General features: G+C 43.4%; 1 protein-coding gene across 1 annotated transcript in view; it reads left to right on the top strand.

Moving 5' to 3' along the window:
• Positions 1 to 1171: 1171 nt before the first annotated feature.
• The window catches only part of LOC126165338 (protein deltex), a 59582-nt gene continuing 43393 nt past the window's right edge, over positions 1172 to 17360 (top strand). Inside the window, exons 1-3 of the mRNA XM_049920311.1 lie at positions 1172 to 1593; positions 5727 to 5875; positions 10843 to 11017. Coding sequence (XP_049776268.1) covers positions 1395 to 1593; positions 5727 to 5875; positions 10843 to 11017 — 523 coding nt within the window. The 5' untranslated portion in view covers positions 1172 to 1394. The remainder of the gene's footprint in view (positions 1594 to 5726; positions 5876 to 10842; positions 11018 to 17360) is intronic.

Raw genomic sequence — 17360 nt, 5'->3', positions numbered from 1 at the left:
GTCCGATAAAATGACATTCTTCAATTTCTCCATGACTGCAAGAAACACTAAAAGAGCTCAGATTCCTTTTTCTTCTTGACTTTCTGTGGCTATCGTTGCTCCTACTCCTGTTTGTCCTATTGTTCATTCCTCTACTCTTGTAGAGTATCCAATATTGGATACTTATAATTATGGTTGATTCCTGTTATTAATTTGTTGTATAACTATCAGGTTTTATGGCTTTGGTATCACGTTTTCTGGTTATGGGCATTTGCATCACTGATGAGTGAATTTGGAATTGGAGTATGACATTCAGGTATACAGTAGCTACAACAGTTGTCGTTGCCTTATTTTTCGTCACAATCCTCCTCAACGACCATCCTTAACTGCCATTCAACACATACTTTCGTCCGCGTTGTGAATTAGCGGATGATGTTTTTCCGCTATCCCTGCATGCGGGAGAGCGGCCGTTCAACCCCGCGTCCAGCCACGCTGATTCAGGTTTTCTATGATTTCCCTAAATCGCTTCAGGTAAACGCCGTGATGGTTCCTGTGAAAGGGCACGGCCGACTTCCTTCCCCATCATTTCCTAATCTGATTGGGCCGATGTCCTCACTGACTGGTCCCGTCGCACGAATCAAACAACCAACTCGGAATGCGGTATAAATCTACGACATGGTGTCGCCTGAAACACCAAGCACTTTGGCTATCTTGGGTCAGAAGCACCCACCATACCAGCATCAACAATTTTCCCACATTCTAATTTACTTAGCTCCGACAAAATGCAGTTACAACTGCACAGAACATTGTTCTGCCCACGACTGATAGTTGCAACGTATTGACGACATTGCACAGGTGCCGCTCGTGCTGAAACACAATATCACAACATGCAGGCTCGGCTCGCATTTGCATTTATGTTCGAGCATGCATTTCTCGCAATGTTTGCATCTGTTTGTTCAGTCCCTGTATTTGTATCTATACACGTCGTAGGCGAAGTATTAGTTTACTTGCCAATGATAATATCCATTTCTGTTTGTCTTAGTCAACATTCCGTTCATTTCTTGGAGGTCTTTCCACGCTAAACGGAATCGAACGGGACGGTACGGTGCTCGTACGATGTCTCAATTTGTGGGTCACACAATCATAATCTCTGTTTTGTGTTTACCATTTATAATCTTTGAAGCTACTGTTGTTGTATGTTTGGTGCATTGACACTTGTTTGAAAGTATGATATAAGTGTCGTGTGAAGTATGTGATAGGTATTTAACGTTTCTGTTTCGTAGTTGTTAATTGTTACAGTTATAACAAGAATTGCTTGTCTACAAAAATAGCGCCATGGCTAGTATAAGTACTGCTCATAAACGAAATGTTGGTACTGTGTGGTTGCTGTATTCCTATTAGTGTTCTAATTAATCATGTCGGGACACGCTGTTGTTGTGTGGGAATGGGAAAATAGACACGGACGTTGGCGACCGTACAGCCCAGAGGTTTCACAGCATCTTGAAAGAGCTAACTGCAAGAAACTGACAAGGGTCTTCCTGAGTGACGCCGACCCATCGTTAGAGAAGTACTACATAGATCTGAAAACGAAAACCCAGTGTTCCGAAGATGCAGGTAAGGAATAACATTAATTATACGAATTGCAACAAGTAGCTATTGCAGGCGGCCTTTTTCTTTCACTTTTTGGATCCCCAGTCTTCATTCTCAGTGTGCTAGTTAAGTATCTCAGTGAGTCTTTCATCGAGAAACTACTGTGTTCTAGTGATTGTTCAATAACCCTAAAAACACACTCGTACATTTCGTGGAATGTATATTTTGCCCAGAAAGTTTCCTTTCTTTTTTGGCTTAACACTTCCTCGCCATTTCATAAGTAAATGTGTAATCAACTAGCAATTTCAATTTTATCAATGTTTTATTCAGTGGGTGACCAATTAATTTTGCTTGTGTGACTATTTTTCTTGATTCTTACTATTTAGGAATGGAGGAAGTAAGTTCTGCTCATTGCAGGGTGTACACAGAGGAGAGGAGCTGTGTTGGTGTAATAGGTCCCATAAACCTGATGCAAAATGATGCACTAAGCATATCCCCACTGTAGGTAGATTAAGTTCTTTCCCAAGAAGAATTTGTAGATATTGCTTGCAATGGACCAGGAGCTATTCACCTCACTTACCACAAGCTACTTGAACCCCTGTAAAATTATCTTTTAATTATTCTAAAGGACTGTTTGAAAACTTTAATGTCTGCTAATGACACAAGTATACAATCCAAGGACCAAACTAAACCATACCAGACATGCCTGAGGTGCCACATAAACAGAGATGCAACTGCTTTGCAACTTACAGTTTGTCTTAATGTCTTAAAGAATTTTATATGTTACTCAAACAAGAAAATATGACCTCTTGCCAAAAATAGCAATTAGGCCTAATGGTCATAGTCTAATTATTTAGAAAAAGTGAGCAATAAAAATATTGTGTATTGTGGATCATGCAGAGGCATCTGTATAGATTATTCAGTTATTACTGAATAATATTTGCTGTTAATAATAAGTCAGTTTGAATTGAATTGTGATTTAGGATTCAGCTCGGGGCTCTGTAATCTGATGCTAAGATTTAGGTCAGCTTTAGCTTTCATTAATGGGTGTCAGCTCTAACTTTTAACTTATCGAGGTCTTGATATGACATATCCAAAAACAAAAAATGGGGGGGGGGGGTCCTCTTAAATTAAAAAAGGCCAAAAATCCATAAGAAGTGGTCGAGGGATGGAAAAGAAAAAAATGTAAAATTGCCATGGAGTGTTCCACGAGAAGGCAGATGTTATCAGAAGGCACAGTTTGCTTCATTGAGACAAAGCATATGTTCGGTAGTAGGCCTAAATACTTTCTGTATAGCAATTCCCCACCTGACAAGTTGCAAAGCAATGAAGAATCAAATCACCGATGTGGTGAAGATGCTACCAAAGTCTGTGTAACAAGTAGGGGTTCTCTGTTTCTAGTAGGATGACAAACCTGTTGAAGCACTAGATATGCATTCAGGAGGAACATTGAGGTTAAGGTTTCCTGTGGTGTGTGTAAAACCAGTTGATTCTGAGAGTTGTTCCTGTGAGGAGAATATGGGTGATTTCCTTTGCCAAGCTTGTATATCCAAAGTAGTGTTTCTGTAATGGCTAATCCTCAACAAAATGTAAAACCCTATATTTTAATTTACTTTGTATAAATTTGATTTGTTTACACTTTGTGTGGATTCCTGGCCTGTAGCAGGAATGTACCATAAAATGAAAACAATGTTGTACTGAGCATATTATGCTCTAATACATACATGTACTTCAAAAACATGGATAGTGGAGAAAAGGCGGGGAGCAGGGTACAGACTTGCGAGATTAAATTTTAAAGAAGTAAGACAGGACTAACAAGAATGGATAGAGTAAGAAATGAGATCGTGAGTGAAATTGTGAAAGACAAACCCATGCAAGAAATCATAGAAAAGACAAGATTAAGATGGTGTGGGCATGTTAAAAGAATGGGAGTGGTCAAGATACCAAAGACAAGGCCACAAAATGAGAGTAGAAGGCCAAAGACCTAGAGGGACACTAACAGACAGATGGATCGTTGGAGTGAAGGACCTTATGAAGAAGAGAGAACAACACTGGAACAGAGTAAAAGGAGAAGAATGTTGAAAGGACAGGAAAAGATGGAGAGGCTTCTGTTCCAAGCAGACTCGGCCAGGATTTGGAAACTGTAAAAGATGATGTGGGTGTCATCTCCACATAAAAAACTAAAATTGTTACAGTGCCACTGATGTATTAGCCAGAACACTTCACAGGTGTTCTCCTTTTAAAGAGTGGTGCAGGAGTGTGTATTAGTAGGAGGCCGCACATTTCACTCTGGGGCAGTCACAATGATGTGAACCGTAGTATGCAGAAATGTGCGAAGTAAGAACCTAAGATGCAGTGGCAGTTCTGTGTTATCTGACAGGATAATGTGTAAGTTGGTCCTCATTTTGGCCCAACTTAGAAAATTGCAAACCAGTGAGAACACTTGTTGGTGCACAGCAATGAGTGTAGTGTTATGTCCCAGGGGTAGTGTGAGGACTAAGGATCACATGTGTTCATTTAACAAATCTGGACCCAATCAGATTTTTGCATGACTTTCTGTTGATATCAAGGCTAGGCGGAAAAACAAACCCTTTTGATTGACACAGTTACTGCATGTTCTGTTAATGTTTACTTAAAGTTAGAAACAGCCGCAAGTGAGATGGAGATCAACTTTAATGACACTGTTGTCCAGATGATGATGTGTTGCTTTCTTTTCCAATGGCTGGCTATTTTAATTACATTCATTGCAGGGAAATACAGAAGCGTCCGATCCTACCCGTCGGCTTTGACCCATGACGTCACAAATATGGCGGAAACGACCATAAACGACAATTCCAATATGGCGGATATAAAAACGTCGCATACGTATCATAAAGACGAAAATACATAGAAAAACAACACACACACAGGTTTCACAAAAAGCCTAATGACTCTAACGGGACAAGCGTGGGAAATTGGGGGTTTTTGGGTGGGGAGAAACTAAATATACACAAATTTAGCCACCCACCGCCATACAAAACCACGCAAGACGACGAAAAAAATCGACATCACAAAACTCACCAAATACCACAAAACACATTCTTATCCGGAATCTGACACTTCCCTTGACCTATATAGATCTACAGTAGCTCCCGATCCCATAAATTAGGATCGAACACTTCCCTTGACCTATATAGCTCAACAGCATCTCCAGATCCCATCCCCCAATACAAAAATCAACATACTCCACCAAACATTGAGATTTAACACTTCCCTCCAACTACATAGCTCAACAGCAGCTACCAATCCCATAACTTAGGATCGACCACTACCCTTGACCTATGTAACTCAAAAACATCTCCCAATACGAATACCAAATATGGCGGATATAAAAACGTCGCATACGTATCATAAAGACGAAAATAGCCCTCAACCGAGAACTATTAATCCGGCCTTTCGTATCCATTCCTGAACAAAAAACCACAACCGAATACACTTAATAACAAACTCAGCCGACGTACAGCAATCATCATTACATTAACCATCACACAAAACCGTTAACTCACTAATACAAATTCCGCTTCAAAAAGACGCACGCAGCACTCACCACTGACCAACAGCAAACTGAGCCCAACACACCAAACAAACGAAAACCATGAACATACCACCAGAGGGCACAACAAACAACAACATGACATCTACAAACACACCACACTCACAAACCAAACTCCGCGCCATAATGACGTCACACACCACAACACCCTTACGTCACGGGTCAAAGCCGACGCGTGAGATCGGATGTTTCTGTTGACCCCGTTGCAGTATCCTGTCTCTTTTGTAACCTTATTCTCATATTTTTGTGATCAGATGTAGTCAGCATTTCCCACAGTGTTTGCTGTCAGTGTAGATCTGTAATTAAAGGTAATGCTAACTGTTCGCTTCATTGCCACTATTCTGGAGTAGTGAGATCCAAATTGTATTTTGTACGTAAAATTTTAATATAATTTCTCCGTGCTGTGATCTGAAAGGATGTAACTTGTGGTTCCAGTGGCATACTTCAAGTCAGGTTCGGTCTACAAAAGCTCTAGTTGTGTATATGCTTGTTCTTTTTCTGTGCTTTACATGATTCATATTTTCTCATTTATAATTATTCTGACAGAATGATATCTACTTTACAGGTGTTCCCCACAATGTTCGGAGGAAATGTTATTCCCTGGATTCACCTGCAGCAAAAGGAGCAAAGTGGGAATGGGCTGGTGACAGCCCGGGAGACTGGCATACTTACGATATGGATATCCAGTGCCTTATAGAAACAGCATGGGCAAGGGTAAGACATATGACGTTATTTTCGTATTAGCTATATATGATTAGAACATTTTTGAAGGTTAAGTTACCAAGCTATGCAATTATGTTAGCTGGTTACATGTTGCTGGGTTACAAGACATATTTTAGTAGAATACTAATCAAAAATTGGCAGTGCCATTAATCAGAAGCTTAGAAATATCTTTCATGCCTGGTGAACAGTAGTTGCCCCTTTTTTAGGATAAATTTGTAAATTAATCAACAGATACCAAGCAAATGTTCATTACTGTTAGTTAGCTGGAGTCATATCAATTATAGTTGTGTCATATAGGGGAAAATCTGAGTAACAGTACAAGTTAAGAGTAAATTGCCACATAGAGGGGGCATTGAGAAGCAGACACGTACATTTAAAAGTGGGCTGTTGGATAAGCTATTGGAGTAAGACCTTCAAACAATGGGAAATATTAGATGGAATAACGTCAATTTTATAAAAAGCATAGAGTGCTCCTCACCATTAGCGGAGATGTTGAGTCGCAAACAGGCACAACAAAAAGACTGATAAACATGCGAACTTTTGACCAAAAAGCCCTTCTTGTAAAGTAGACCACACACACACACACACACACACACACACACACACACACACACACACACACACACTCATGAAAGTACAACTCACTCACCCATGACCAATGTCTCTGGCCACTGAGGCCAAAGTGGCCAGAGACAGGAGTTGTGTGCGAGTTGTGCTTGCATGAATATGTTTATGTTGCCTACTTTAGAAGAAGGCCTTATGGTCAAAAGTTCACTTGTTTAGCAGTTCTCCTGTTGTGCCTGTCTACTCAACAACTCCATCTCCAAAACATGGTGAGTAGCAGATATCTCTCTCTCTCTCTCTCTCTCTCTCTCTCTCTCTCTCACACACACACACACACACACACACACACACACACACATACATTTTGGGATGCTGAGGATTGACTGAAGTGAGTAGTGAATCACTATACTGAGAGGGATAGCATGGTAGAGGTGGAATAAGATACTGTAGTGCGGCCTGTGTGACTGTACACGGATGTGGCAGGAACAGGATGCTGGGCTGTTAGGTGCAGTATTGGGAGGCTATGGTGGGTGGGGAACACCAGAGAAGAGAAGCAGAGTAGGGAAAGGTGCTATACTGAATCCCTGGAAGCATGCAAGGTGTGTGTCAGGCAGGAGTGGGAACAGGGAGGGGATTAAGGCAAGTGAAGGACAGGTAGTGAAGAGACAAGGGATGTTATGGGAACAAATGGTATTTTGCAGGGAATGTTCCTACACATACACTTCAGAGAAACTGGAGTTGGTTGAAAGAATGCAGGTGGCCCAGGCTGCGAAGTAGTTGCAGAAGTCAAAGCACACAGTTTTGCGCTGCATTCTCACCAGCTGGATTATCCAGCCATAGTTTGGTGGTAGCCATTCATGTGGACAGACAACTTGTTAATGGTTATGCCCTCATAGATTGCTGTACAGTACTTGGAGCTAAGGTGATGGACCACATGGCTACTTACACCTTTGGTCCTGCCTTTGATGGGTTAGGAAATGCCTGTGGCAGGAATCGAGTAGGTGGTATTGAGAGGATGTGTGGGACAAGCTCTTCATCAAAGTCTTTTCCAGGGATATGAGTCATGGGGCAAGAGTGGAATAGATATGAACAGGGATGCTGTGTAGATTGGGTGGATAGCAGAATACCTCTGTGGGAGGGAGGGGCAACAAGAGATAGGAAACCATAGTGGAGAATATTGTAATGCTTTATTGCTGCATGGCACTGAGTCATGAAGGAATTACTCCTTTGTGACAGATCAATAGGTATGCAGATGGTGGTGGGTGATGGGGGAGACAAGGTGCAGATATGTTTTCTGAGCAAAGTGGGGATTATAATTTAAATTTACAAAGGCCTCAGCAAGACTCTCGGCATATCTGGAGAGGGACTGCTCGTCGCTGCACATGTGACAACTGTGGGGGTTTGGCTGTATGGATGGGATTTCTTTGTGTGAAATGGATTGCAGCTGTTGAAATGCAGGTATTTTTTGTGGCTGGTAGGTTTCTGTGAGGTGGAGATTGACATCAGTGTAGGTGGGTTATTGGATTAAGGAAAACCAGGTAAGTGAATGAGGTGTTAAGGTTCTGAAGAAATGTGGATCACATGTCCTCATCCTTGATCCAGATCATGAAGATGTCATCAGAATTTCTGAACCAGGTGAGGGTTGTGGGATTCTGGGTGACCAGGAAGGATTCATCTTCACAGTCCATTCCATCTGGAATCTTCCCATCTACACTCAGCTTTTCTGAGTTGCACACATGGGAACTCTCCGTACAGTATATCCTTTCCTCCCGTAATCTCCACTGGCCTCAACCTTTACTAGTCCCTGTCCTCCATCTGCCTCTGGCCCCTACCATCCTCCTCCTCCTGCATCTCCCAGACATCTGTAATCTCTCCAGTACATCTGCATAGCTGTTTGTCCTTCTCTCCCTTTTTTCCCCACAGCCATCTAGTGCTGTTCTGTGCAGCACACCATCCTCTCCCCGTCATCTCGCTGCACATTCCCACAGGCATGGTACACCATCTTCACCCACCCCTACCGTGCTACTCCTCCTTCATGCCACATGCGTCTTCTGTACCCCCACCACCCACCCCAGCTGAAATCGCTACTCACCTCAGTTGCATCTCAATGCTCAGAGACAACAGTGACAATGTATGAGCTGAATATGTGTATGTGTGTGTGTGTGTGTGTGTGTGTGTGTGTGTGTGTGTGTGTGTGTGTTCTACATTTTGTGAATGAGTTGATCTGACAACTTAACTAAATGTTCCTGTCTGCTCCTGAGTGGCTTGTCAGTGTGGTTTGTAGACATCTGTTCGTATTCATTTAGTAATATAAAAATACTTGTAATATATATTCCTTGTTTACATAGATACCATAAACGGAGCCAACCGAAAACGATTTTGAAAAACATTTGTGTATTGATAAGATCAGACAATGGAAAATCCAGAATGGAATGATGTATTACGAGGGTCACTCCAAAAGAAATGGACACTTTTTTTTTTAAAAAAGATCCATAATTTATCTACATGTTTGAAAGTTTTACAGTGTGTAGATACATCCTTTAGGAACAATATTTTCATTTCTCCACATAATTTCCACGCCTCTCAACTGCCTTACGCCATCTTGGAACCAGCACCTGTATACCCGCATGGTAAAATTCTGGATCAACCTGTCCACTGTTTGGCAGCATGCACAAGGGAGTCATCATCTTCAAACCTTGTTCCATGAAGAGAGTCTTTCAGTTTCCCAAAGAGATGATAGTCACATGGAGCCATGTCAGGACAGTAAGGCGGGTGTTTCAGTGTTGTCCATCTGAGTTTTGTGATCGCTTCCAGTGTTTTTTGACTTACGTGTGGCCGTGCATTGTCGTGCAGCAACAAAACATCCTGCTTTTGCCAATGTGGTTGAACACGACTCAGTTTAACTTGAAGTTTCTTCAGTGTCGTCACATATGCATCAGAATTTATGGTGGTTCCACTTGGCATGATGTCCACAAGCAATCGGAATCGAAGAACACTGTAGCCATAACTTTTCCAGCAGAAGTTGTGGTTTTGAATTTTTTGTATTGGGCGAATTTGCATGATGCCACTCCATTGATTGCCTCTTTGTCTCTGGTGAAAAATGATGGAGCCATGTTTCATCACCTGTCACAATTCTTCCAAGAAATTCATCTCCACCATTCTCGTACTGTTCCAGAAGTTCACTGCATACCGTTTTTCTTGTTTCTTTGTGAGCCACTGTCAACATCCTGGGAACCCACACGGCACAAACCTCTTTTAACACCAACACTTTCAGTATTCTACCAACACTTCCTTCCCCTATCCCAATGTAGCGTGACAATTCGTTCACTGTGATGTGTCTGTCAGCAGTCACCAATTTGTTAACTCTCTGTGTGCGGTATGAGGCCTGCCACTGCGAGGACAATCCTCAATATTGCCGTGCCCGCTTTCATTACGTAACCTGCTTGCCCACCGACTAACTGTACTTCGATTGACAGCAGCATCTCCATACACCTTTTCCAACCTCTTGTGGATGTTTCCCACTGTCTCGTTTTCACAGCACAGGAATTCTATGACAGCACATTGCTTCTGACAAATGTCAAGTGGAGCAGCCATCTTGAAGACGTGCTGTGACGGCGCCACTCACGGGAACAGGTTGAACTAAGTTTGAAAACAAGTGGGAAGGATATATCTGCACACTGTAAAACTTTCACACATGCAGAATGAAAACTATTTTTACAAAAATAGTATGCATTTCTTTTGATGTGACCCTTGTACGGAAAGGATAGATTGCTGCTCACCTTATAGCAGAGATACTGAGTCACAGATAAGCACAACAAAAACTCAAACAAATTGTTTGACAGTATCTTTATCGTGCCTATTTGCAACTTAACATTTCCACTGTATGGTGAGTAGCAATCTGTCCTTTTCAGAATACTGTCATTGCTTGTCAGTTATTGGGAGCTACTCCCATCTTCTTATCATTTCATTTATGGTTTTTACATAGCCATTATCTTTAATGACATCTTGTGTGATGCTGGGTTATGTAGCAATAATACATTTCTTATCCTTTTTTTGTATGAATACTTGTTATACCTTGTTATAGGTATAAGCAGTGAATATATATATATATATATAATATATATATATATATATATATCTCCTCATATGAATACATTAATTAATTTAAAATTTGTTTTGTAGAATGATTTGTAGGTTGCGATATTGTATTGCTTGACACATGTGCAGCATATTTAAACAAGTTAGAAGAAAAAAACTGACTATGTGGTGATTTGTTTAAAAACCACAAATCTCTGTGTTGTTTAATGAGGTTATTGTATACTGGATAGTGTTGTTGATAAACAGATTTATTTGTATGCTACCATGTTTGATTCTAAATGTTTCTAATTTTTCAGGGAGACCAGACGACTGACATTAGCAAGACCCATGGTGGTTTTCCCTACATTATTAATTTTTGTAACCTGACCCAAGTACGGAATAACACTGGTTATGTGCGTAATATCAGAAGAGTTCAACAAGCTCCTTATCCATTGGTGAAAGTACAGCCAGAAGAGATTGGTAGTGTGGCAGGTAATATTTCCTGTTCAGTAAATATAGTTACATAGGAAAAAATACATGGTGTTCTCCCTCCCCCCTCTCCCTCTCACATCCCCCCCCCCCAACACACACACACACACACACACACACACACACACACACACACACACACACACACACACACAGGGGACTTGCTGCTCTTTGGTGGGTCTGTGCTTGCCTGCCACAGGGCCCCGGCCTTTGCAGCATCTTTTCCATTCCATGCTGCATGTCTATCGCCTTGCTATCCTTTTCCCCTCCCTTGGGGAACCTGTCTGGGGTGTTTTTGTGGAATGTTCCACACTGTTTGTAGCTGACATAAGAACAGTCTCACCACTCTTTTTCGGTGTTTGGCTCCTCTTTTTTTCTTCTTCCTCCCTGTCTGCTCCTGAAGCCAGCCTATGCATTTGTTGCATAACAGGGGACTGGGTAATGCGCAATTCCCAGCCCCAGGTTGACAGATGCGGTTTGCACGTACTGCTTGGTGCAGTCCAGGCACAAGGAGGGGTGATTGCCTGAGCTATTATCTTTCCAGATTGACAATTTGCCCCTCTGGGAGGTGTGATCTGAGGTGTGAACAATCACCTAAGGCGGGTGTGTCTCCTTGTGAAGGGGGCCCCCAGTTGGAAGGAGTGGGCCATCAGAGACACTGGCAATCATGGGGTATTTCCTCGCAATGAGCCAATCATTGTCTTTGCAGTCCACATCTACCAAACATAAATGGAATGAAGCTTCCGATTCAAAGACCCTCCGAGTTGCACCATGCTTTCTCATCTTTTCATCTAGTGAAGACAGTCAGTCTTTCACCACGGTAAATCTGTTTATGATACAGAAAGTTGTTGATGCAATTACCGGCCCTGTGAAATTCTGCTAACATTCACGGAATGGCAGATTGCTTTTGAAGACTACTTCTGATACTCAAGCACAACCACTGCTTGCCACTTTGCTTCTCCACGGCTATCCTATTCGTGTCGTAGAACTCTGAACTCTTCCAGTGGTGTTATTTACACTAGGCTGCTTGACAGTCTGACTGAGGCCAAAATCCAATGTACCTCTCTGATCAGGGTTTCATTGCCGCCCATCAGTTTATGAAAAAGGTAGGTGTCTCCTTAGTGCCCACACACACTCTTTATTACCTTTGATAGAGTGGTGCTTCAATCCAAGATCAGAGCAGGCTATGAGGTTATCACAGTTTGACCGTACATTCCGAACCTGATGCACAGCTACCATTGTCACCATTTCAACTACACTCGAATGTCTTGTCGACTCCTGGCCAAATATGTAACCTGTGGTAGGGATGCGATCAAGAGCGATTGTCTGCCTCTTTCTCCCCACTGTATTAACTGCAATGGCGACCATGCCACCTCCTCTAGAGATTGTCCCGTGTATCTTGCTGAGCGGGCTCTCCAGGAGATCGGGTAAAGGAAAAAGTACCTTACCCAGTCACTCGCAAGTTATCGGTTAGTAGCAAACCCTGCGTTCTTGTGTCTGGCCCTTATCATACCATTCTTCTTACATCTAGCTCCATGAAGGATTGGCCACGCAGACATGCAACCTCAAATTCAGCTTTGAGGTTGTGAAATCACCCAGCATCATGGAAGCATCACTGTCCCCTCGTCCAGCTGTGCAACAAGCCGTCAAACTCTTTCCTCATGGGGCAAAGTCACCAGCAGGTCAGAAAGGAGAGGAGGAGTACTCCCATGAAGACTTCCTATGTCCCTCCATCCCTCCAGCCAACCAACAGCTGAGTCTTCCTCTGCTAACCGGAAAGGCTCGAAGAAGTCCAACAAAAGCAAAAGATCTTCTCCTTCGATGACTCGAAGATCCTCTTCAACTACGTCACCACATGTTCCCTCACCAGGCCGGCTTCATGTCGCTGGTATGCACTACCTACTATTTTTCTGTGATGGACTCCACGGGCCAAAATCAGAAGGAAACTGACGCTTCTGTGGACCTCATGGAACAGTATCCTCCTGCCTCTGTACCCTGTAGCAGCAAGTCTTCACAGGCCGTCACTCGCCAGCCGCCGAGGTGACACCCCTTCATTTTTTCTCATCATGACTCTCCTCTAATGGAACATTCATGGCCTATGATCCAACAACAAGGGTCTACATCTTCTTTTAGAATTGCAGTGTCTACTTGTACTTTGCCTTTAGGAAACAACATTGTATCCTCAGGACTGCTTTGAGCTTTCACATTTCTCCCCAGTCCGTTTTGATCTTCCCCTGAGGTCGGCATTCCGCCTGATGAGGACATCATGCTGCTCATACAGTCTACCCATCTTCAGAATGTTGCAGTTCGCCATTTCCTTGCTCACTTGACCTTTTCCCTTTGTACTGTTTATATCTGTTTGTCATTTGATGTCACCAGGACAGACTTCCTGTAGTTTATTGGGCAGCTACCTCACCCATTTCTGCTGCTCGGTGACTTTAATTTGCACCATCCCCTTTGGGGTTCTCTTGGAACCTGTCTGAGAGGTGCCTTCTTGGCTGACCTTCTTAATCAACTTAACCTCTTCTGCTGTAACACAGGAGCATCCACATTGCTTTCAGACTCCTCGCGCACCTATTCTAATCTGGACCTAACCTCCTGCACTGCCCAGCTTGCCCATCGTCTCGAGTGGTCTGTTCTTTTTGACACATACTAAATAACTATTTCCTATGTGCTGATTCCTACCCCACCTGTATGCCCATCCAAATGACATATTGCTAAGGCTAACTGAAGACTTTACTCCTCCTGGTGACCTTCGATGAACAAGATTTCACAAGTTGTGATGTCCAGATGCAATATCTAACAACCATTATCCTTACTGCTGCAGAATGTCCCATTCCTCACACTTCGTCTGTACCACACCGTGTCCTGGTCCATTGGTGAATCGAGGCATGCCGTGACGCAATTCATTTGCGGAGACGTGTTCTCCGTGTTTTTAACCATCACCCCACAATGGAAAACTGCATTTGTTATAAACAGATGTGCACATAGTGTCATTGTGTTCTTCAGGAAAGCAAAAAAGCTAGCTGGACTTCATTCACTAGTTCTTTTAACAGTTCCCCTACCTTTTCTGTCGTGTGGGCCAACCTCTGACAGCTCTCTGGAGCCAAGATCCATTCCCCAATTTCTGGCCTGACAGTAGCAGACGATGCCATCGTGGACCCTGTTACTATCTCCAACACCTTGGGTCGCCATTTTGTGGAGATATCCAGCTCTTCCACTATCCCCCTGCCTTCCTCCACCTGAAATGAGTGGTGGAGGCTCGGATGATACCCTTCTCTTCTCAAAATTGTGTTACAGTGCTGCCTTTCCTATGAGGGAGCTAGATCATGCTCTCACTTCAACTCGATCCTCTGTCCCAGGGCCAGACGCTGTTCACATTCAGATGTTGCAGCATCTTTCTCTTGCACTTTCTGCTTAATACATACAACCGTATCTGGGCAGAGGGCACGTTTCCCAGACACTCATGTGAAGTCGCTGTCGTACCCATACCTAAGTGTAGTAAGGACAAACACCTTCCTTATAGCTACCACCCCATTTCTGTCACTAGCTGTGTTTTCAATGTAACGGAACATATGATTCATGCCCAGCTGGTCTGGTGACGCAAGTCTCACAATTTACTAACCATTGCAGAGTGTGGATTTTGAACCGTCGTTTTGCAGTTGACCATCTCGTCACTTTGTCCACTCATGTCATGGATGGTTTTCTGCAGAAATCCCAGAGTGTGACTGTATTTTTCAATTTAGAGAAAGCCTACGACACCTGCTGGAGACTGGTATCATCCGTGCTCTCTACACTTGGGACTTCTGTGGCTGCCTGCGTCATTTCCTTCAGGAATCTTTAAAAGACCAAGTTTTCAAGGTGCATTTGGGTTCTGTCTTGTCGGACATCTTTATCCTGGAAAAAGGTGCGCCTCAGGTGTCTGTCCTGAGCATGTAATGACCTGTCTCCCGCCAAGCATCTCGAGCTTCCTTTTTGCTTACAATTTTGCCATCCATTTACAGGGTGTTTCAAAAATGACCGGTATATTTGAAACGGCAATAAAAACTAAACGAGCAGCGATAGAAATACACCGTTTGTTGCAATATGCTTGGGACAGCAGTACATCTTCAGGCAGACAAACTTTCGAAATTACAGTAGTTACAATTGTCAACAACAGATGGCGCTGCGGTCTGGGAAACTCTATAGTACGATATTTTCCACATATCCACCATGCGTAGCAATAATATGGCGTAGTCTCCGAATGAAATTACCCGAAACCTTTGACAACGTGTCTGGCGGAATGGCTTCACATGCAGATGAGATGTACTGCTTCAGCTGTTCAATTGTTTCTGGATTCTGGCGGTACACCTGGTCTTTCAAGTGTCCCCACAGAAAGAAGTCACAGGGGTTCATGTCTGGCGAATAGGGAGGCCAATCCACGCCACCTCCTGTATGTTTCGGATAGCCCAAAGCAATCACACGATTATCGAAATATTCATTCAGGAAATTAAAGACGTCGGCCGTGCGATGTGGCCGGGCACCATCTTGCATAAACCACGAGGTGTTCACAGTGTCGTCTAAGGCAGTTTGTACCGCCACAAATTCACAAAGAATGTCCAGATAGCGTGATGCAGTAATCGTTTCGGATCTGAAAAATGGGCCAATGATTCCTTTGGAAAAAATGGCGGCCCAGACCAGTACTTTTTGAGGATGCAGGGACGATGGGACTGCAACATGGGTCTTTTCGGTTCCCCATATGCGCCAGTTCTGTTTATTGACGAAGCCGTCCAGGTAAAAATAAGCTTCGTCAGTAAACCAAATGCTGCCCACATGCATATCGCCGTCATCAATCCTGTGCACTATATCGTTAGCGAATGTCTCTCGTGCAGCAATGGTAGCGGCACTGAGGGGTTGCCGCGTTTGAATTTTGTATGGATAGAGGTGTAAACTCTGGCGCATGAGACGATACGTGGACGTTGGCGTCATTTGGACCGCAGCTGCAACACGGCGAACGGAAACCAGAGGCTGCTGTCGGATCACCTGCTGTACTAGCTGTGCGTTGCCCTCTGTGGTTGCCGTACGCGGTCGCCCTACCTTTCCAGCACGTTCATCCGTCACGTTCCCAGTCCGTTGAAATTTTTCAAACAGATCCTTTATTGTATCGCTTTTCGGTCCTTTGGTTACATTAAACCTCCGTTGAAAACTTCGTCTTGTTGCAACAACACTGTGTTCTAGGCGGTGGAATTCCAACACCAGAAAAATCCTCTGTTCTAAGGAATAAACCATGTTGTCTACAGCACACTTGCACGTTGTGAACAGCACACGCTTACAGCAGAAAGACGACGTACAGAATGGCGCACCCACAGAGTGCGTTGTCTTCTATATCTTTCACATCACTTGCAGCGCCATCTGTTGTTGAAAATTGTAACTACTGTAATTTCGAAAGTTTGTCCGCCTGAAAATGTACTGTTGTCCCAAGCATATTGCAACAAACGGTGTATTTCTATCGCTGCTCGTTTAGTTTTTATTGCCATTTCAAATATACCGGTCATTTTTGAAAGACCCTGTAAGTTCTCCACAGACCTGTCTCATTGAGCGGTGTCTTCAGCAATGTCTCGATCGTCTTTACTCGTGGAGCACCGACAGTGTGTTTTGCTTCTCCACCAGCGAAACCATTTGTACCAAGTTCTGGCAGTACAATTGGTTTCTCCCACCATCTTTACATCTTGGGCCTGTTATTATTCCTTTCATTGAAACTACGAAATTCCTGGACTCGTGCTAGATAGGAAACTCTCCTGAGCCTCCCACGTGTCTTACCCGGCAGCCAACTGTACGCGGTCCCTCAATGTCCAATGTGTCCTCAATGGTACTTCTTGGGGGTGCAGATCGAACTACCCTTCTCCATTTGTACTGGTCCCTTGTTGTTCAGAACTAGATTATGGGTGCTTTGTTGATGCATCTGTACATCTGTCCGTCTTACACTGTCTCAATACTATCCACCATCGTGGCATCAGTTTGGTCACTGACGCCTTTTACACTAGCCCGGTTGAGAGTTTGTATGCAGAAGTTGCCAAACTACTACTGTCCTACTGCCGTGACTTTCACCTCAGCAGATATGCATGCCATTTGTCTGCCACGTGTGGCCATCCTTCCTATACCTCCTTCCTTGATGACTCCTTTGATCACCAGTATAGGGCATGTCCATCTCCTCTGTTACCTCCTGGAGTTTGCTTTTGCCTCTTGCTCCAACATATTAATATCACACTTTCTGCAACTTTCCCGGTGAGTGTGAACCCTTCACCACCTTCGTGCGGTGGCCTGTGTTCACCTTGGACTTCATTCTCTTCCTAAGGACATTACTGCA

This window comes from Schistocerca cancellata, chromosome 1 (genome assembly GCF_023864275.1).
Source record: "Schistocerca cancellata isolate TAMUIC-IGC-003103 chromosome 1, iqSchCanc2.1, whole genome shotgun sequence".
NCBI classification, from domain to species: Eukaryota; Metazoa; Arthropoda; class Insecta; order Orthoptera; family Acrididae; genus Schistocerca; species Schistocerca cancellata.
This window is presented reverse-complemented; position numbering and strand designations above follow the sequence as displayed.